Consider the following 22,592-nt stretch of genomic DNA (forward strand, 5'->3'; position numbering starts at 1 on the left):
AATCAATTCAAATACATTGAATTACAATATATTAATTAAATTGAAATATATTTAATTAATTAAAATAAATCAATACAATTAAACAGATTAAATTAAATTACATGAATAAAATACAAATAAATGAAATAAAATCAAATTAAGTTCAATTAAATACATTGAATTAAATTAAATGTACTCATCTAAATGGAAATTAAGGCGCAACGCGCTCAACTCGTGATTAGACCTTGAAGCCTGGGTGCTGGATCCTTCATGATACATAATATACAAGAAAAAGGAAAAACTAGGACAGCACTCCAAGATTGTCAGGACAGGAGGAGGGATCCTGGAGCCTGCAACACAAGTGTGTTCACAATGTGAATGTGTGGAACTTTATTCAAACAGTGGCTAACTTACAATGAAACATATTTTAAGTAACAGATGACAATTAGCATCATTTCTGGCTAGTTTTGCAATATTAAAAGAAACTGACAATAATAAGTGAATTGAACTTTTGCATTTAATTTAAAATTTAAAACTACAAAAAAATTTAAATAATTGCAATCAGTTGCACTTCACAATCATTTATGCACTGAACATGTTAAATATTTTAAGTTTAAGTCAAGTTGTTACTAAATTAATGTAAATTAATTATTTAATAGAATTCTAAATAAAAACAATAAAGTCTAATTTGTTTTATGATCAGTTAAAAAGTACCTGTCACAATACAAAGCATTACAGCGCTGAATGAAGTTATTAGTTGGATTCCCAACATAATAATCTAGTTGAAAAAGTAACATTTTGAAACATAATAAACATCTAGAAATCATCCCCGAAAAATATGAGCAGAATTCATATTTAAAACACAATCCATCAGTCACAATCTTAAAACTATTTTGATTGATTCTGCATAATTTTTTTTGTTGGAAACAAAGTCACCTTATGTCTTAAAATTAATTTTTTGAATATAATATGTCAAAAGTAATTGCTGTCAAAATACAGCAAACCAGTTGTCACTTAATACAAGACAACCTTGCTGGCGTTTAAAATATTATTGGAAGAGTCGTGATGTGGATACATTAATATGGAGATACCTTCTGCTTTAGAAAAAAATAACTATACCAAAAATAGTAAGGTTAACCTTATCATTTACATGAAGCTATAAATAAGGAGAGGAGGCCTGCAGGTGCATCCTGGGAAGGAAGAGAGGGAGGAGTACAGAGGTGACGCTTCACTGACGGAGGATGAAAGCTCAGTTTCATTTGCTCATTTTATCTGATTTTTCTAACGTCTTAATGTCTGCAAGCAACTGAAACCAGGCAAAGCAATATTCTCTCTGTTGTAATTTGACTGCAAATTAACACCTAATAATGTAGTTTTATGAATTTAAATATACATATTCAAGTAAGAATTCAACAGAAATATATCTGTCATCTCTGTGCCCTTAACTGTAATTAACAGTGAGATGAACATCAGGAGAAAAATAAAATCTAATGAAGGTTACAAAATTGTGTAGAACATTATCGTTTTAAATGATGCTTTCATGAGTACAAATAAATACAAACACTTTTTATTCACAGTTTTTAATTTTTTTATTGAATGATTCTTGAAAAATGCAGCAATTGCAAAGCTGATACAACACCTCCACCTAACTGTCACAACATTTATTACAAGCATGCAGACACATCTTTTCTAACACGTAAACCTCGTAATGAGCAAACAAACAGTAAGGAAGCAGATTTGAAATGGTCATTCTGCTCCTCTACTATTCTTCAGTGGGACAGTCTGACTTGTTGATGTTTTTCTCTGAAGTCTGGGAGCCCATAGACACTTTACATGTGTAGACCTTATCCCTGTTCCAGTCTGACGTCTGGATGGCCAGATAGCTGCTGATTTGGAAAGTCTGGTCTGGTTGCTGAACAGCGGTGCTGGTAGAGATCCCACTGCTCACTGGACTCCTACCAGCCAACCAGCTCACATCAGCAAAACCCTTTGACTCACTGGGCAAAATGGACAGACAGACCAGAGAGGCTTTGTTGGACTGGAGCTCAGCACTGGACGGAGGGAAGACAGTCAGGACAGGAGGAGGGAGGCTGGAGCCTGAAAATTCACAGAGGACATTCATCAAATAACTAGGAGTCAAATCATTAATACAAAGCATGACAGTACCTGGGTTGGACAGTGTGTTAATGTGTTATTTTGACAATACAATAAATACGCTGAAGTAAAACATTTGGTAAAACAATCTGGGTAAACCTCTCGAAATCACGAACTTCAGATGATTAAAACACCTTCTGTGTTTTACAACATGGTATTTGAGATCTAATATATTTATTTCAGTCACTTTGAGAAATTACAGTAGATCAGTAGTCATTTTGCCTCTGTGATTTCTATCTAACCACCAAAGAAAAGAAAATTCAGCCAATATATAATCATGATGAATTCAGAATTATCCTTAAACTTTAGAAGATTGGTAAATTAAAATACACAAACACAGCAATTCAGTAGTGATACTGTAATTTAAATTCCTCTTGACAGAGAATCTATAGCTAGAATGGCTTTGCAGAGTTAAAACTCAGTTGTGAAGAAAATGTTGTTGATGTTGCCTGTCTAATAAAAATGCCTCAACTATTAAAAAACTATGGAGCATTTGCAGAAAACATTTCACATATTGTCATCATTTGCAGACCTTCCCTTCAAAGACACAGCCTGGTATCAAAACTGATATACAAAAACATCATCTCTTTTAAACATTCAACAAGTTCAATGAAGAAGTATCACATAAATTGAGGTTTTCTGGTCAATTTGAGTAGAAACTGAAAATCTATCTTGTTCTATGATCAGTTAAAAAGTACTTACTTGTCACAATCAGCTTGGTGCCTTGTCCGAATACCACAGTGATTCAGTTTGTACACACGGCTGTACAAAAACCTCCTGACTCTCACTGATGAGGGGAGTGGAACTGAAACATCCTGTTGAGACCAACTTTCACTGTCAACATCTCGGTCCCTTCATCAGACTGCTTATATTCCAAAACACTGCAGGACTTAAGGACTGATTCTGAATCTTCTGTTGCTCCTTTTGTTTTCATGGTTTAGGTGTTAAAAGTCCAGATATCATCAGTAACTTCCGTCTAATGTTGATGATGAAAATGTTCTCCTTCAAAAGAGCATCAGTCAGATAATGCAGGACAACTTGGGACCGCTGGGATTGTATAAGAGTAATTTTATATTAAACTTGTTATATATATATAAATATATATATGTATATAGGTGTGTGTGTATGTATATGTAAAGGAAATATCAGGACAGCCACATATACCTTGGGATCCCGCAGGCAAACGGAAACCATGAGGAGGCAGCAAGGACGTCAGCCACAGCCAAATACCTACACAGAGTCAGGCAGGTCCTGAAACGTCAGCTGAATGGGAAGAACAAGATCCGAGCCATCAACACACACGCCCTGCCAGTCATCAGATACCAAAGGAGGAGATAGAAGCCACTGATATCAACACAAGGAAGCTCCTCACAAGGCATGGAGGGTTTCAACCCGAATCCAGCACCCTGAGACTGTACACTAAGCGGAACAAGGGAGGCCGAGGACTAGTGAGCGTCAGAACCACTGTCCAGGACGAAACAACAAAGATCCAGGAGTACATCAGGAAGACGTCCCCCAGTGATGAACGGCTAAGTGAATACCTCAGGCAGCAGAAACCCGAGAATGAGGAGGAGGATGAACCATCATAGAGAGACAAGCCCCTGCATGGCATGTACCACCGACAGAGAACAAAAGGCTTCACCAAAGGACAGCACCGAATCTAATCTTGCCCTAACAGGCACTCAGTACAAGATCAATAGAGGCTTGGGTCTACCACACCAGACAGGACCCCAGGTGCAAACGGTGCAGAGATGCCCCTGAGACAGTTCAGCACATAACAGCAGGGTGTAACATGCAGGCAGGAACAGCGCACATGGAACGCCATAACCAAGTGGCTGGCATAGTGTACAGGAACATCTGCCATGAGTATGGGCTAGAAGTCCCAAGGTCAAAATGGAAGACACCTCCTAAGGTAGTTGAGAATGACCGAGCTAAGATCCTGTGGGACTTCCAGATCCAGACTGACAAAATGGTGATGGCTAACCAACCAGACAGTGTGTTGATCAACAAACAGCAGAAGAAGGCAGTGGTGATAGATGTGGCAATCCCAAGCGACAGCGACAGCAACATCAAGAAGAAGGAACACGAGAAGCTTGAAAAATACCAAGGGCTTAAAGAGGAGCTAGAAACGATGTGGAGAATAAAAGCAACAGTGGTGCCAGTGGTAATCGCAGCACTGGGGGCCGTGACCCCCAAACTGGGAGAGTGGCTCCAGCAGATTCCAGGTACAACGTCTGAAGTCTCTGTCCAGAAGAGTGCAGTCTCATCAGCTCCCTCACCAAGAAAGCCCAGCAGAGAATGTACTTCCTGCGGCAGCTGAGGAAGTTCAACCTGCCAAAGTCAGTGATGGCGCACTTCTACTCTGCCAGTCCATCCTCACCTCCTCCATCACCATCTGGTACTCTGCTGCCACTGCCAAGGACAAGGGCAGACGGCAGCGTATCATTTGCCCTGCCGAGAAGGTGTTTGTCTGATAGTGAGAAACACAAATGTTTGTCTCTGTTGCATTTTGTTAGCCTACAGTTCTCTAAATTCTCTACTCACAAAGACAGCATAGTGAATTTTCAGCACCTTTGTGATTCTGTGGATTTACTCGCTGATGATTTTAATGTATAAAATTAACTGGAGTGTTTTTGGACTCATCTCTTTTCATATAATATTCTACACTCCAGGTCCACTTACTGATCGTTACGGATATTTACCACAATTTACCTCCATATATTAACATATTTGTCCCCAATGTAAGGAATGAATCTTTATGTTTATCTTTGTTTATCACTCATTGGTGTTTTTTCACAGTGCAGTGCAAATGAAATGAACACAAAGTAGAAAATGACAAACATTTAGTTTAATTACTTCTCCATGATAGAGATTAGTGAGTAAACTTATATGAAATTGATCTTTCAAAATAGGCTTAGGACACTGGTTTGTAGTCGTTTTTAAAGTTCCATGTATGTTACAGAGAGCATTAGTTGATGTGTCAGAGACTCAAAAAGCAGAAGTAGTTAGTGAGGACGTTTTTGTCACAGTGTAAATCACTGTGATGCGTACTCCTTAGCAGAGTTGTCCCATGTATGACAGTAATAGACAGCAGAGTCTCCTGCCTCTGACCGCTTAATGATGAACTGGTAATCTACGTTCGATGAGGATTTAGAGTTGAATCGGTCTGAGGAGAATCCTGTTGCAAATCTGGGTGAACTGTGACTATGGTAAAATCTCAGAACATACTGAGGAGCTTCACCAGGAACCTGTTTATACCAAACGATATATTGATTATCATCTCTCTCAATGTTGCAGCTGAGAACAACCTCTTGTCCTGTAGAAACTGTGTGGACAGCAGGCGTCTGGGTCAGCACTTTCACTGCATCAACATCTGTCAACATACACAGAAAAATACATGAGTGAAAGGTTTCTGTGTGAACATGTAAAAGGAAAGAGAAGACAATCTTACATGTTAGAGCAGTGATGAGAGTGCAGAGGGTCCCCAGCATGATGTCAGTGTGTGGTGTAAACGTCCCTTACTGTCCAGCTGAGAGGTGAGCAGGGTTGGAGTGTGAGGAGAAGAGAGACTGAAGCTTATAAAGACGCTGAGGAGAGGAGAAGTGGAGGAGGAGGAGTTTCAACACTCAACACCGTTTCCATTCATAAATAAACTACATCATGTGGTTTCACTGTGAATAATTCCTCATCAAAAAAGACATAATTATATATACATATATTTTAAGTGACGTTTTGACAGAAGTTTAACAAGGAAGATCTTTTCCCTCTCACTTTTCTTTCTGTTGTAATTCCTGTTAATTTCTCGCTCCAATTTTCTCACTGCTATTTAATTTCCACTTTCCCACGCATTCAAAATACCTTTCATTCACAATTCTGACATCACCATATCTGGCCAATGAGCTTTCTGCCCATGTTCCTCGAGCCAATCAGTCCTCGGATGCTGTTCTTTAAATATCACTGTGTTTCTGCCAATCTGTCTGTCAGACCTACGATTGTGCAGTCCACCACCTCCCCATCTCCACCTTGTTCCTCAGGATGATCCAGGTGATTCAACAGAGAGACTTCATCTTCTGTTGGCTTTACTCCACCACGAGCATCTACACTCTGGGGGATTCTACTTATCTCCTCTCTTCATGGGCCTGTGCTTAATGATGAAGCATCACGTCGATGGCTCTAATTGCCAAAGTCCTTCTCTATTGTTAAACTCAGTAAACACTGTTATACACTTCCAACTGATCTCTGATTGTTGTTCATGAAAATGTATCTTTCCATTGTGTTTAGAAGCCTGCTGATGTTTTTCTGTGAGTATAATCTACTGCAAGGGTGATATCTGTTAACCTTTTTAAATCTTTAAATAATCATATACACCAGGATAAATATATTGCCTTTGGTCTTAAGAATTGTGTTACAAAGTTCTCACCATGTTATTATGTGCAGTTAAAAGCTGTAATGTTTACCTTTCATCTCAGTATTTTATTCTTCTGAATGTTCATCTCACCAAGCAAATATGTTTCCTATTAATCCAAATTGCTCTGACTGAATAATTAAAGACAAATCAGAATGCTGTGTATCTAAGTGACCTGTTGTCAGGTTCACCTGTTAACTGTTTGTTTCTGTAACAGTTGTGTAGCAGCTTCAGGGCCTGTCTCATGAAACAAGGTTAATGTAGTTATACTATTTTCACAACTTCTGCAAGAAATAGTGAGAATCCATTAAGATGAAGGAAATTATATATTTTCCATTGTATTTGTAGGGAAGTTACAGAAAGCTTTGGTTCATGGCTTCACACTCAGTCCAGATGTGTCAGAGACTCAAAAAGCAGAAGTGTTTAGCTTGGAGGTTTTTGTCACAGTGTAAATCACTGTGATGCGTACTGCTTAGCAGAGTTGTCCCATGTTTTACAGTAATAGACTGCTGAGTCTCCCTCCTCCACATTGTTGATGATCAAACGGTAATCTGATGTTGACTGATGAGTAGATGTGAACTTGGGAGAGGAGAAACCAGAGCCATAGGTTGGAGAGCTCCAGCTGTGATGAAAACGTAATACAAACTGAGGAACTCCTCCTGGAATCTGTTTATACCAGCGAGCAGCGCTGTTAGTAACAGTCCCCAGGTTACAGTCCATGGTGGCTGTCTCTCCTTTCCTCACCGTCACAACAGGAGGCTTCTGTGTCAGCACAGTCACACCACTCACACCTGGAAACAACAAGAGGACATGGAGTCAAGAGAAACACACAGACTGATGAATCCAACCTGAGGTGAAAGCTGCAGTAAGTCAGCCTCCTTACATGTTAGAGCAGTGATGAGAGTGCAGAGGGTCCCCAGCATGATGTCAGTGTGTGGTGTAAACGTCCCTTACTGTCCAGCTGAGAGGTGAGCAGGGTTGGAGTGTGAGGAGAAGAGAGACTGAAGCTTATAAAGACGCTGAGGAGAGGAGAAGTGGAGGAGGAGGAGTTTCATCACTCAACACTGTTTTCAATAGTGAATGAAAAACATTATGTACGTGGTTTAATGTCATGTCCTGAGATCATTTCATATAATCTCATGTTTCGTAATTTATTTTGTTTATGACCATAAATCTTAATTTTATATTTGAAAGTCTGCATATTTTGCTTGCATACATGGAGGAGTGTTATCAGGCATATTTTCTCTTTAAAACTAATCATACAAATGAATATGTGGTTTGGGTTTTAAGATCAAGATATACTAATTTTCTCATATTAAATACACACAATAAACAATGTTTATTGATGAGCAGGGCATAGAAGAAGAAGAAGAAGAAGAAGAAGAAGAAGAAGAAGAAGAAGAAGAAGAAGAAGAAGAAGAAGATGACATACTTTATTAAATCCCTCTTAAAGAGAAATTCAATATTTTCACTCTGTTGTTATTTTCTATACATAGTCTTTTTTTATCAATACTAGGAGATATTATGTATTTCATTTTTTAAAATGTATTTGAGTATACTGTTGGGTAACTTTACTAATAACCAAAAAACAAACAAACACATTTACCACAACTGAAATTAAAAATCACAACTTCCACAATATAGAAATAATATATGTTGAGCAGAGCTTGAGCAAAAAAAACTGTAAGACATCATTAATTAAATTCTTTACATGCACATTTAGAGATGTCAGAGAAATTCCTTGCTAGGAATTTTTCTCACAGCATAATGTATCAGAGCCTCAAAAAGCAGAAGCATGTAGTGACGAGGTTTTTGTCACAGTGTAAATCACTGTGATACCTCCTCTTTAGCAGAGTCGTCCCATGTTTGACAGTAATAGACTGCTGAGTCTCCCTCCTCCACATTGTTGATGATCAAACGGTAATCTGATGTTGACTGATGAGTAGATGTGAACTTGGGAGAGGAGAAACCAGAGCCATAGGTTGGAGAGCTCGAGCTGTGATAAAACCTTAATACAAACTGAGGAACTCCTCCTGGAATCTGTTTATACCAGCGAGCAGCGCTGTTAGTAACAGTCCCCAGGTTACAGTCCATGGTGGCTGTCTCTCCTTTCCTCACCGTCACAACAGGAGGCTTCTGTGTCAGCACCGTCACACCACTCACACCTGGAAACAACAAGAGGACATGGAGTCAAGAGAAACACACAGACTGATGAATCCAACATGAGGTGAAAGCTGCAGTAAGTCAGCCTCCTTACATGTTAGAGCAGTGATGAGAGTGCAGAGGGTCCCCAGCATGCTGTCAGTGTGTGCTGAGAATGGCCTTGTAACTTGGAAAGTGAGTTTACTGCTGACAGATTAGAGGCTTTGGAGGATGAGGAGAGGAGGTGCTGGAGGAGCAATTTAATACAACACTGAAACTGAGAGTGACTGACAGGAGGAGGAGCTCTGGTTGAATCTGCATGGTTTGCATTTGTTGGTCTCTTATCTTCTGTAAAGGGAAAAGTCTTTTCTGTCTCCATTATTGTCAATGTAGGCAATGTCTCCCAAATATTACAACGTCATGATCAGAGAAAGACTTCCTGCAGTTTTATTGTCATAGATAAATAGGATTCACCGATCCAGTTGTGTTTTTGAATTGTTATATTTGCTTGCTTTAGTTGGAGAAAATTCATCTTCATATCTGATATACAACTTTTTCATATTTTAACAAGAAACATCTACTGCAGGATATAAGCTTTGGCTCTGCACACATGAACATGATTCATATTAGGGAAACTGTGACTGACCAAATGACAGTAATTAAACCATCAGTGTGTTTCCAGTCAGAGACAGTTCCCTCTGATTGTACAGAGAGTTGACACTTGACCTCTTCATTTACATGGAGCTATAAATAAGGAGAGGAGGCCTGCAGGTGCATCCTGGGAAGGAAGAGAGAGAGGAGTAGAGAGGTGACGCTTCACTGACGGAGGATGAAAACTCAGTTTCATTTGCTCATTTTATCTGATTTTTCTAACGTCTTAACGTCTGCAAGCAACTGAAACCAGGCAAAGTAATATTAATCTCTCTGTTGTGCTTTTATTGCAAATTAACACCTAATAACAATGTAGCTTTTTCAATTTAAATATACATATTCAAGTAAGAATTCAACAGAAATATAACTGTTATCTCTGTGCCCTTAACTGTAATTAACAGTGAGATGAACATCAGGAGAAAAATAAAATCTAGTGAAGGTTACGAAATTGTGTAGAACATTATCGTTTTAAATGATGCTTTCATGAGTACAAATAAATACAAACACTTTTTATTCACAGTTTTTAATTTTTTTATTGAATGATTCTTGAAAAATGCAGCAATTGCAAAGCTGATACAACACCTCCACCTAACTGTCACAACATTTATTACAAGCATGCAGACACATCTTTTCTAACACGTAAACCTCGTAATGAGCAAACAGCACAAACAGTAAGGAAGCAGATTTGAAATGGTCATTCTGCTCCTCTACTATTATTCAGTGGGACAGTCTGACTTGTTGATGTTTTTCTCTGAAGTCTGGGAGCCCATAGACACTTTACATGTGTAGACCTTATCCCTGTTCCAGTCTGACGTCTGGATGGCCAGATAGCTGCTGATTTGGAAAGTCTGGTCTGGTTGCTGAACAGCGGTGCTGGTAGAGATCCCACTGCTCACTGGACTCCTACCAGCCAACCAGCTCACATCAGCAAAACCCTTTGACTCACTGGGCAAAATGGACAGACAGACCAGAGAGGCTTTGTTGGACTGGAGCTCAGCACTGGACGGAGGGAAGACAGTCAGGACAGGAGGAGGGAGGCTGGAGCCTGAAAATACACAGAGGACATTCATCAAATAACTAGGAGTCAAATCATTAATACAAAGCATGACAGTAACAGATTCATTTATTAGTTGTGTTGACAATATAAGAAAAACACTTTGAAGAAGCGAAAGATTTTCAATCGGCAAAAACATTAAGAAATCATTACTGATGAGCTGATTAGCGTTCCTCTTTAAAATTAAATCCATCAATAACAAAATATTTTGATTACTTCACAATAATTTCGATGCTGGAAACATCTAAATTGAATCCTAATAGAATTATTTTAGTCACTATGACTCTGAATTATGATATATCAGTGGTCACTTTGCTTTTGTGATCTCTATTTAAAGCAAAAAAAGTTTAAACAGCCAAAATGGCATTCATGTAAACTCAGAATGATCCATTAAGACGATTAGTGAATAAACATTACAAACACAATAATTTAACATTGATCACAGTGTAAAATACTCTTGACAGATTTTTTACATACTGTTTTTCCATTTTGCCATCGTCATGTTTTAAAACTTGTCATACATTGTGAAAATAAATAAGCACAATCTTATAAATTTTGCCCAACTGTTGAAAATTCCTCAGACATTAAAAAACTTTAGAATGTTTGTAGAACATAATTATGTGATTAAAATATTGTGATTATTTGCAGAGCTTTACTTCACAGTCTGGTTTGAAAGCAGATGTAAAAAATTATATTATTTACTAAACGTGAAATACTTTAAACAATTAAGTTGATTATATTTTCTTAATTTGAATCAGAAACAGAAAATCTATCTTGTTCTATGATCAGTTAAAAAGTACTTACTTGTCACAATCAGCTTGGTGCCTTGTCCGAATACCACAGTGATTCAGTTTGTACACACGGCTGTACAAAAACCTCCTGACTCTCACTGATGAGGGGAGTGGAACTGAAACATCCTGTTGAGACCAACTTTCACTGTCAACATCTCGGTCCCTTCATCAGACTGCTTATATTCCAAAACACTGCAGGACTTGAGGACTGATTCTGAATCTTCTGTTGCTCCTTTTGTTTTCATGGTTTAGGTGTTAAAAGTCCAGATATCATCAGTAACTTCAGTCTAATGTTGATGATGAAAATATTCTCTTTCAATAGAGCATCAGTCAAACAGTCAGACAATGCTGGGTGTTGTTGACTGCAGGGATGGTATAAGAGTAATTTCATTTTCAACCCACTGCAGCCAAAAGTCATCTTCAAACAATCAAATTTAATCAAACCAGTTTATATAATGTTAAAGAAAGAATTACACAGAAAGATGGCTCATGCTATAGTGAACTCATCAGGCTGCATATTTTGTCCTGTAACAGTGTTAACCCTGTGTTTTGTTGACATTCTTTGAGGATCCGCTGGTCAAATAAATAAACAAATGAGCCCAAAATAAAAATAATATTAGCTGCACAATATGACTTTTTTTTTTCTTTAAACATTTTTCATTTCTCATGACCTCATTAAAACCCAATATGTAGAACAGTGTTGAAGTGGAAATCCTTCCCTTTGCCACAAACTGGGCTTAAACATTTGATGATGGCTATAAAATACAGAAATGACCATAAATCTTTGTTATCACACCAAATAAAGAAATATGTCATGTTTTATATGTCATATAAAAAAGACGTACATGAACAGCTTTATAGAATATAGGCAAAGAAATGTACATTTTTTTCTGCCACATAGTGACATTTCTTATGTTTGAGGTCAGTTAAAGCTCAGAGAGCATTAACTCCCTATTACACCTCTTATGAACAAACTGTAATAAAACTCCAATAACATAAACATATGTAGACTCATTTAGTATTTGGGAGGAGTCGTGCTGCATAAACAGTGCTGACAACACCAATCACACTTACAGAGTTGTTTAAAATCCATTGTATTTAATCATGTTTTACAGACGGGGTCTCTGAGACCCCAAACAGAAGTAATGAGTCATTTTCTGTAGTGAATTTCTGGACTATATCATCAGTTCAAAATCATGTTTATCAGCAATGTTCATTAAAATAGGAAAAGACATGAAATACCAAGCCGATAGAACAATGTTAAATCTGTTCTATGAGCTGTTAATGAGACCTGGGTCTCCAACATTACTGTTACATTATATCCAAGGCAGAGTGTGAACACAAATGTTGATCTCTTGTTACATTTTATTATAGTTCTCTGAATTCTCTACTCACAAAGACAGCACAGTGAATTTTAATCCAAATTAATTTAGATTTTGTAACCTTTGTGATTCTGTGGATTTACTTAAAGGTCCAGTGTGTAACATTTAGGAGGAGCTATTGGCAGAGTGGAATATTATATTTATAAGTATGTTTTCATTAGTGTATAATCAAATGAAAATAAGAATTGTTGTGTTTTCATTACCATATTGCACCGCCATGTTTCTCCAGTAGACTAGAACTGACAAACCAAACACTGGCTCTAGAGAGAGCCTTTTGCGTTTTTCGCAAGTTATACGGACACCGTAGTTTCTCCTACACGCTTGGAAAGGGGAGGGTCTGTATTCAAATGGTTGCAAACTGCAAATTCACCGCTAGATGCAGCAAAATCCTACATACTGGAGCTTTAATGATGATTATGCATAGAAAATCAGGAGATGACGTGTTTTTGGATTAATCTTTGTTTATATGTGTTTAATATTATTAATATACAAATTTTTACCACAAATGTTTGTCCCCCAGGTCAAATAAAAATCTCGGTGTTTTTCACTGTGCTGTCCAGTGCAAATGAAAAGAACAAAAAGTAGAAAACAATAAATATTTATTTTAATTACTTCTTCATGTTCTCTGTGGTGAGAGAGATAAGTGAGTAAACTTTTTTATGCAATTGATCTTTTAAGAATAGAGTTATAGAGAGCATTAGTTGATGTGTCAGAGACTCAAAAAGCTGAAGTAGTTAGTGAGGACGTTTTTGTCACAGTGTAAATCACTGTGATACAGCTGCAGAAGCAGAGTCGTCCCATGTATGACAGTAATAGACAGCAGAGTCTCCTGCCTCTGACCGCTTAATGATGAACTGGTAATCTATGTTCGATGAGGATTTAGAGTTGAATCGGTCTGAGGAGAATCCTGTTCCAAAGCTGGGTGAACTGTGACTATGGTAAAATCTCAGAACATACTGAGGAGCTTCACCAGGAACCTGTTTATACCAGCTGACATACTTTCCATCATCTCTCTCAATGTTGCAGCTGAGAACAACCTCTTGTCCTGTAGAAACTGTGTGGACAGCAGGCGTCTGGGTCAGCACTTTCACTGCATCAACATCTGTCAACATACACAGAAAAATACATGAGTGAAAGGTTTCTGTGTGAACATGTAAAAGGAAAGAGAAGACAATCTTACATGTTAGAGCAGTGATGAGAGTGCAGAGGGTCCCCAGCATGATGTCAGTGTGTGGTGTAAACGTCCCTTACTGTCCAGCTGAGAGGTGAGCAGGGTTGGAGTGTGAGGAGAAGAGAGACTGAAGCTTATAAAGACGCTGAGGAGAGGAGAAGTGGAGGAGGAGGAGTTTCAACACTATTTTCATTCACAGATAAACTACGTCATGTTTGTGGGTTTCACATCACATCTGCAAGTCATTTCATACAAAAAACTTTTACTGTTTTAGTTCATGAGGATATATTTTACTTTACATAAAAACGGATTGAGATTAAATATGTTTTATGTTACCGTTAAATATCTCACGTTTGACTAAACAGAAATGAACACTAACTGACTCAGTCAGTTATCATTGATTAGCCCCAGAAATATCTGCAGTTAAAAGAGGTTTAAGAAATGTTTACAAACATCATAAATGTAATAGTGTGAAACCTGAACCATAAAAATCTAAGCAATGATCAATAATCAAATGGTGTCAAATGAGATAGAACATGGATGTTAAATTACATGCAGAAATCAACAAAATTAAGTCTTGCTAGAAGTAACATATAACAATATTTTAGCAATATATTATATTTTATTTATTTATTGAACCATATTGACTCATTTATTAATCTCATAAGCATATTTATTTATTTATTTAATATTGAATAAAATGGCATTCCACATATGTTGACCTAATGTTAGCAGATGTGTTTTCTTGTTGGAAATCTGGATCAAACAGTCATAACGTGCAAATACATATATTCTCATGTTCGTGGTAATAGCAAAGGTATGTCTTTGTTAACCTTCAACGTTTCTTGTAACCGAATAATCACAATTGTGGCTTAATCATGACATTTAAATTATTATAGGCAATAACGTTACTGTAAGAGGCCCATTGATTCGGATATTTATAAGTGTTTAGTAGGCCTATGTCTAATGTCCTTGTTTATATTTGGAAACTAGACTGTAATTAACATGATTTAGGGATGGGTTAGGCCTATATATAAAATAAAGAAATGATCTCTTTTTCAATCATCCTTATGACTCCGCATTATTTTACCTGCTCTGTGCCAACCAATCCAGACCAGTTTAAAAGTCTTTAAAGTGGCAATAGGCCTGCAACCCATAAAATGCAGTTTTGCACTTGCCAGAAAGTGATTGCAGCATCTACCCTGTGACTGAACGGTTGTTCATGCCTCAAAATGACTTGATTTAATTCATGAGGGTTATATTTGACAGATTATAGCTCAACCAGTCCTTTTTACCTGTTGAAATACATTTGAAGGGCCAATACAAACTATAAAATGCACTTTTGCCCTTGCCGAAAAGTGACTGCATCATCCACCTTGCGACTGAAAGGTCGTTTCTGCCTCAAAATGACTTGATTTCACTCGCCAAAAAGTCATTGCAGTTCCTACCTGTGCACATATTTTGATATTGCCTTGTATTTTATCATTGCCATTTGTTGTTGTTATTGTGCCTTTTCACTACTGATGTCATTTTACTCACTATTGTTGTGTCATTAACTTTAATTGGTACAGCACTTTGGCCAACTCTGGTTGTTTTAAATATGCTATTTAAATAACCTCGACATGCATTTTTTAATAATTGTGCTTAATTCAGTTAGTTAAAAAGACCATCATCATCTAATTTACAAGTTTTTCTTGAGTCAACAACTGGCATCTATTGCAGGACATAAGCTTTGGCTCTGCATACATGTACATACTGGAAATCACACACGAGAGGTAAACTGTCTCTGACTGACAGAGACTGATTAAAACATCAGTGTGTTTCCAGTCAGACAGTTCCCTCTGATTTTACAGAGACCTGACACATGACCAAGCAGATTTGTAAGTCTATGTTGAATGTACAGGTGGAGGTTACAGAGATCAGTGCCCAGTTGCTTCATTCTGTATTGAGATGTGTCAGAGACCCAAAAAGCAGAAGTGTTTAGTGAGGAGGTTTTTGTCACAGTGTAAATCACTGTGATATGCCCTCATCAACGGCGCTGTCCCATGTTTGACAGAAAAAGACTGCTGAGTCTCCCTCCTCCACGCTGTTGATGATCAAACGGTAATCTGATGTTGACTGATGAGTAGATGTGAACTTGGGAGAGGAGAAACCAGAGCCATAGCTTGGAGAGCTCCAGCTGTGATAAAAACTTAATACAAACTGAGGAACTCCTCCTGGAATCTGTTTATACCAGCGAGCAGCATCATTAGTAACAGTCCCCTGACAGATTAGAGGCACAACAGGAGGCTTCTGTGGAGGACTGACCTGGAAACAAGAGGAGGTGCTGGAGGAGCAATTTAATACAACACTGAAACTGAGAGTGACTGACAGGAGGAGGAGCTCTGGTTGAATCTGCATGGTTTGTCACATTTGTCACGAAGTAATTTCTGTCTCCATTATTGTCAGTGTAGCTACAATAGTGTCATGATGTCAAAAACATAGCAATTTATATGGGTTTCTTACTATTTTCAGCTTCTAGTGGATGAATCCATGAAAGTTTAGCATTTTGAAACATTTTTCTTGCTTTGTCAGTTAAAAAGACCATCATCATCTAATTTAGTCAACAACCAACATCTGTTGCAGGAAGCTTTGGCTTTGCACACATGTGCATACTGTAATTTAAACACATTAGAGGGAAACTGTCTCTGACTGACCAAATGACAGTAATTAAACCATCAGTGTGTTTCCAGTCAGAGACAGTTCCCTCTGATTGTACAGAGAGTTGACACTTGACCTCTTCATTTACATGGAGCTATAAATAAGGAGAGGAGGCCTGCAGGTGCATCCTGGGAAGGAAGAGAGGAAGGAGAGCTTCTCTGGCGAACGATGAAAACTCAGTTTCAGTTGTTTATCTGATTTTTCTAATGTCCTGACTATTGCAAGTGACTCAAACCAGATAAAGAAATATTGATCAAGTTTAATAACAAAAACCTTTATTAACAATGTTGTTTCTTCATTTGCATTAATACCTTTTCTGAAATTGTGTATGCAAATATAGTAAAGAATAAAATTGAAAGGTAGACAGTAGGAACAATCCAGAAATATGTCTGTTATCTCTGTATTTTTCTGAATTAACTGAGAAACATTAAAATCACAATAGAAGTTGGTGTAAAAATATTGCAGTTAAAATATTGATTTAACTGTCGTGAGTACAAATCAATACATTCTTGTTTTGAACACAGTGGTTTTTTTTGTTGAATGAGTTTCTTCAGTGGCGAGAGAGAACAGCATTTTTTTAACTTATACAAAATGTCATAGGCCACAAATTCATTTTTTTCGTCCCGCGATCCACGACTTAAACCTCCTCCTTCCATCACAAGACACAAGAGTCTAATTTGCAGTCTTGCACCACGTAGACTGTGAGAAAATCTCTTCTGGTTGAAAAGATTTGTCCTTGTTTTATTCTTATATGGAATCTCCAGTTCATCTTTTAAAGCAGTCCTGGTTACTGCTACATTGTTGGTCATCTTGCAGTGAGTAGTTTTACATGGAGGCTAACACTTATGCACCAATTTGTGTATGTCTGTGTGTGTGTGTGTGTGTGTGTGTGTGTGTGTGTGTGTGTGTGTGTGTGTGTGTGTGTCTTGAAAAAATATATATGTAAACAAGCATATTGATATCAGAAGCTGAGTCAATACATTTTAATGATATCAAGTAGATTTGTAAGTTTATGTTGAATGTACAAGTGGGGAAGCAACAGAAAACATTGGCAGATGGCTTCACTCCCAGTCCAGATGTGTCAGAGACTCAAAAAGCAGAAGTGTTTAGTGACGAGGTTTTTGTCACAGTGTAAATCACTGTGATACCCACTCATTAACAGAGCCGTCCCATGTTTGACAGTGATAGACTGCTGAGTCTCCCTCCTCCACATTGTTGATGATCAAATAATAATCCACTTCATTGCGATAATTACATGAGTGTTTTGAAGAGGAGAAACCAGATCCATAAGTTACAGACCACCACTCACGATAGTAAACCAGCACAAACTGAGGAACTCCTCCTGGAATCTGTTTATACCAGCGAGCAGGACTCCTAGTAACGGTCCCCAGGTTACAGTCCATGGTGGCTGTCTCTCCTTTCCTCACCGTCACAACAGGAGGCTTCTGTGTCAGCACCGTCACACCACTCACACCTGGAAACAACAAGAGGACATGGAGTCAAGAGAAACACACAGACTGATGAATCCAACCTGAGGTGAAAGCTGCAGTAAGTCAGCCTCCTTACATGTTAGAGCAGTGATGAGAGTGCAGAGGGTCCCCAGCATGCTGTCAGTGTGTGCTGAGAATGGCCTTGTAACTTGGAAAGTGAGTTTACTGCTGACAGATTAGAGGCTTTGGAGGATGAGGAGAGGAGGTGCTGGAGGAGCAATTTAATACAACACTGAAACTGAGAGTGACTGACAGGAGGAGGAGCTCTGGTTGAATCTGCATGGTTTGTCACATTTGTTGGTCTCTTATCTTCTGTAGAGAGAGTCTTATTTGTCTCCTTTATCGTCAGTGTAGGCAAAAACTTTTATTTATACAGTGTGACAATGTCTAGTTTATTGCATTTGTTACTTTGTTACTGTATTGATAACCTCCAGGGTAAAACCACTGGCTTTCGTCTTATCAACCCATCATGATAGTTTTTGTTAGTAACTACATCTCAGTGCTCATTGTATTGAATGAATCCTGCAGCTGTCCCAAATAACATAAAATTAAATATGTTGTAGAAATTGCCTGAACTTGGAGAACAGTGTTACGCAAATAGTTTTTGCTCTCCAAAATACATCAACTACTGAATAGATAGGCTAATCAGGCTATTACAGACAGGGGGGGGGAAAGCATAAATCTGCACTTTTGTAAACCAATTTATTATAGATGCATTGTAAAAGAATATAAAATGAAAGAAAGAAAAGAGTTGAAAAACTTGTATAAATATTTTATTTAACATGTAGCCTAGCATATAGCATATCATTAATCACAGGGTTGGTGAGTAGCACAATGTAAAGCACTTTGTCCTCCTAAGGTTGAAAAATGCTAAATAAGTGTATTCCATTTACCAAATGTTGATTAATATAAGTTGCAAATTAATCTATTTTTAATAATTATTTGGGGAAAAAACTCAAATTATTAATATTATTAAAAATACAGTGTTGATTAATGTCAAAAAATATATATGGTATATTATATCACAATTCTGGATTACCTTTTCAGTCATTATTTTACTTTATGTCCAGCTACTAATACACAGAGCAGCAGGAAGACAGTCGAGATAATTTGATAAATGCTGCCACCTTGTGGTTAAAAGTGACTTTGTACAGAAAGGTGAAGATAAATACATTTTTGCAAAGATGAAAAAAGTTCCATCATCTTTTCTACCCCATGCATCACTAAGTCAGTCTTATTTATGTGACCTATTCTCACATCACACTCATCAATAAAATTATATAAACTATCATCTTCTGAAAAATATATAAACATATCAACTCTTGTTTGACACATCAGCATTGATACAAGACATAAGCCAGGAGACAACAGGTCTAAGGTCTCTGTGGCCCCCTCCTCCTCGCTCTGATCAGTGTTGGCCCCTTGATAATCCCCCTGTCAGGAGCCCTCATCTGTGCTCGCAGTGGAGACCTCAGACCAACACTGGGGGGAATCCTCTGCACGGGCCGCTGAGGCCGAGTGAACCTGCCGTCCTTGAGGTCGTCCACAAAAGCCTCCACACTGTCAAACTTTGTGGTGAGCCTCCCCAGCTCGTCTTTTAGAGTGTTAAACTGCCTGTAGAGGTCTCTCAGAGCGTCTGACAGAGGCTGGATCCTGGACACGTGGAGAAAGCACAAATGAAGTAAATTATGTCAGTATTTGAATGACCAGTCAAAGAGCTCTGGCACTGTAATGTTCCACAAGCTCGCATTAAAATAGGAACATTGTTTATTGGCAAAAAATAACCAAGAGGAGAACCAATTCAAATTGGCAACATGAACATAAAAGTCACGACATGCTATTAAGCAGGAACAGCCCCATCATCTGCAGGAAACATCAGGATAACAGACACAAAGGAAGTCCCTTTAAAAAGATGAAAGTATAAAAAAACAAACAGATTTTTGGCCCAAATTTAAGAAAGGACACTTGAAGTCCACCTGAAATGGTTACTCAGGAATGTTCACATTACACTTAGCTGTTGGTATCATGGTCCTGATCCTAATCTCCAAAGGAAAGGGTCAGTGACTTGCAGTAATATCTGCCAGAAACACTCAAGGCTGAAACATTTCCCGTATTCTTTTGGCACAGTCTCCCCTAGTGAGGTCATTTACAAAGCAGAGTCGGCCTTGTGTCGACCAGAGCAATCACGGATCACATTACTGGCTCTGACAGGTCAGTGGTCATGTGCAGAGCAATGGAAGTTACATAATTCCTAATTTCGTACCACTTTGAGTGAACAATAAAATTTTCACTGACATCACCGACTGTTGTTATTCTCGCACGTTTCACCTCTCTCTTACTCAACATTTCGACTTTCTGTTTTCTCTTCTTGTTCTTCTTGTTCTTTGTCTCCCATCACTGCAATTTACAGTTAGTCCAGTCAGAAGCCAGTATGACCCACCTGTTGTATTCAGGTAGGACAGAGGCATGGTCATTGATGAGCAGGTCTTTCACTTGGGTTACAATTGCAAATTTCCAGTTGTCCAGTACCTGAGTCAGGTTGGAACAAGTCATACCGTTGTTGTGTTCTGCTGAAGACAGACATTTATATTAGGAGTATGTATCCCAGTATTTACCCTGAACTGTGCACACAAAATCTTGATTTAAGTGCTTTTGGAATGAAACCTGTTTGATAAGCATTTACAGATTGTGGAAAATCGAGAGTGACAACACATTGTCCCTGACCTTTAGGGTCCCAACGAGAGGTTTCCTGTTTCCATTTCTGAGCTCCGCATGTTAAGATCATGCAGAGCAGGACCAGAATCCCCTTCGCCCTCATCTTGCTTACTAGCAAAAACAGAAATATAAGATGTGGGTATTACTGAAAAACAAGTGTACAGGAAAGTGATGCCAGGCAAACTTGGACGTTTAGTAAGTAAGCACACATACTTCACACACTTTCACTTGAAGAAAACCTCTTACACCTGATGACCAAGTTAGAATTCTGCTAAATAATATTTAGCTGAATCTGCAAATGATTAATCTATTTTTTGATTTAAGATAATTGGAAACCAAGATGATAACATAGATTGCCATTGGGTTTTACTATACCTTTCTGTGAAGTAATGCTAGGGGTGTTTCCAGGTCACAGCAGCAGAGCACACTGCTGCGGTACGATCCTTCAACAGTGACACACTGAGAAAACATGACCAGGGCTGCATTCTCTTATAACTGCCTCCCTAATCTCTCTGAGCCATTCCCCCACCTGCTCCCACCCACTTCAGTGATGCAGGGCTGTGACACATTCTGTTCATTTATAGCATGCATATACAGACACATAACATGGCAGTCAAAGGCAAAGCTCCCCAAACACATGCACATACACACCCACATTGCTTTCCATTTCAGTCTCTGATGTGTCTTGCAGACTGTGCATCTACTACAATGATAAATAACCCACAGAGCCTGAATGGGAGGTCCTGATAATGCTGTCTATGCTCCATCTACTGCACTCCCTATGGGCTCTAATCCAGAGGAGGTGTTTGATGTAGCCGTGTGGCTTCAGCATAGCATTCTTACTGCCTACTGTAATACAATCTGCTTAACATCTGGGCTACGACAGACCCAGCCAACAATGGTCCCTGTCAGGGGTGATGAAGCTGAAAATAAGGGACACACTTTGTTTGGTATTAATCATTTTAATAAAATATACTATTTTAATGAATATCTAGAGTTTTCCTCACTCTGGGGCTGCAGCAGACCGGCTTAGTTATTAAGATCTTACAGTCAATTTTAAAACAGCTGTTATATGATAATGAGAAAAATGTACAGCCCCCAAGAGATTACCTCTCCTGTAAACTGCCGACATCCCAATCTCAAATAAGCTGCTGTCTGATTTACTCCATTAGTTCACTCATCTTGACATTAATCGATGAGTCTACATAATTTATGTGGAAATAATCTTACTTCTGATGGAGGGTGAAGCAACACATTTGTCTATAGTTTCATTCCTAAAACTGATTTTGTCAATCTATAATCTAGACAGTTTTGGGCAGGCAAATGCAGCGGGACCCAAAAGAAGTAGAGAAATATATATCACCGAAGCACATTTTCCTTCATTTTTAAATACCGGGCAAAAGGAGTGCCTTTCCTTGTCAGCTCTGAAATGAAATACCTTTTGTTGCAAGAAATTCCTGCTCTGATCCATTCCAGATCAGAGCTCCTTATTCCATTTGAAAGACTATTCATGCTGCTGCATCCTGTGCTGATGTCTGCAGACAGTACTGATATATGACATGAGGTTTTCATCACTGCTGAAAAGGAATCTGACTGGGCAACAGTCCCTGCCATCTGCACCAACTTTAAATCCATAGAGGCAACATTCTGTACTGCAAGCTGTAAGTGGGATGAACATCATGCCATCTGTACCATACATCTTCAGTGCTGACAACGCTACACATTGAGTTGGATTCCATTCAAACAGTGCTCTTTGAATCCCCCCAAAAGATTTATAAACAGGGAAACAGTGGGATTTGTGAGATTTGTTCAAGAAAAACTATCTGACATCTAACTGATAATCCAGTCTGTCAGCAACCAGTCACAGTAAATTAGTTGGTTTGTAAATCTGGAATGATCTTATTAGATGTTAACCCCATTTTCTTAGATTCAAAATTGACATTTAAGTATAATTTTAT

General features: G+C 38.3%; 2 protein-coding genes across 8 annotated transcripts; both read right to left on the bottom strand.

Annotated features, from left to right (window-relative positions):
• Window positions 1–1,549: 1,549 nt before the first annotated feature.
• Window positions 1,550–8,950, bottom strand: LOC122869172 (immunoglobulin lambda-1 light chain-like). 4 transcript variants are annotated; one of them, XM_044181891.1, is made up of 5 exons: window positions 7,422–7,574; window positions 7,011–7,329; window positions 6,257–6,262; window positions 2,836–2,870; window positions 1,550–2,076 (listed from the first exon to the last, which is right to left on the bottom strand). In XM_044181891.1, exons 1-5 carry the CDS (start codon window positions 7,459–7,461, stop codon window positions 1,742–1,744), a joined length of 735 nt encoding a protein of 244 aa, XP_044037826.1. In that variant the 5' UTR covers window positions 7,462–7,574; the 3' UTR covers window positions 1,550–1,741. The 4 variants fall into 4 exon arrangements, with proteins under 4 accessions (XP_044037826.1, XP_044037823.1, XP_044037824.1 ...); XM_044181888.1 differs by lacking the exons at window positions 6,257–6,262; window positions 7,011–7,329; window positions 7,422–7,574 and adding exons at window positions 8,378–8,703; window positions 8,796–8,950 and having other exon boundaries at window positions 2,836–2,869; XM_044181889.1 differs by lacking the exon at window positions 6,257–6,262 and having other exon boundaries at window positions 2,836–2,867; window positions 7,002–7,329.
• Window positions 1,550–18,150, bottom strand: LOC122869171 (immunoglobulin lambda-1 light chain-like). 4 transcript variants are annotated; one of them, XR_006376261.1, is made up of 5 exons: window positions 13,739–13,793; window positions 13,335–13,660; window positions 11,190–11,223; window positions 9,977–10,376; window positions 1,550–1,681 (listed from the first exon to the last, which is right to left on the bottom strand). XR_006376261.1 is itself a non-coding variant. In XM_044181886.1 (5 exons), exons 1-5 carry the CDS (start codon window positions 18,033–18,035, stop codon window positions 10,045–10,047), a joined length of 732 nt encoding a protein of 243 aa, XP_044037821.1. In that variant the 5' UTR covers window positions 18,036–18,150; the 3' UTR covers window positions 9,845–10,044. The 4 variants fall into 4 exon arrangements, 3 of the variants coding, with proteins under 3 accessions (XP_044037821.1, XP_044037820.1, XP_044037822.1); XM_044181886.1 differs by lacking the exons at window positions 1,550–1,681; window positions 13,335–13,660; window positions 13,739–13,793 and adding exons at window positions 15,752–15,991; window positions 17,818–17,903; window positions 17,996–18,150 and having other exon boundaries at window positions 9,845–10,376; XM_044181885.1 differs by lacking the exons at window positions 1,550–1,681; window positions 13,335–13,660; window positions 13,739–13,793 and adding exons at window positions 17,578–17,903; window positions 17,996–18,150 and having other exon boundaries at window positions 9,845–10,376.
• Window positions 18,151–22,592: the final 4,442 nt, after the last annotated feature.

This window comes from Siniperca chuatsi, linkage group LG21 (assembly GCF_020085105.1).
Source record: "Siniperca chuatsi isolate FFG_IHB_CAS linkage group LG21, ASM2008510v1, whole genome shotgun sequence".
Classification (NCBI taxonomy): Eukaryota; Metazoa; Chordata; class Actinopteri; order Centrarchiformes; family Sinipercidae; genus Siniperca; species Siniperca chuatsi.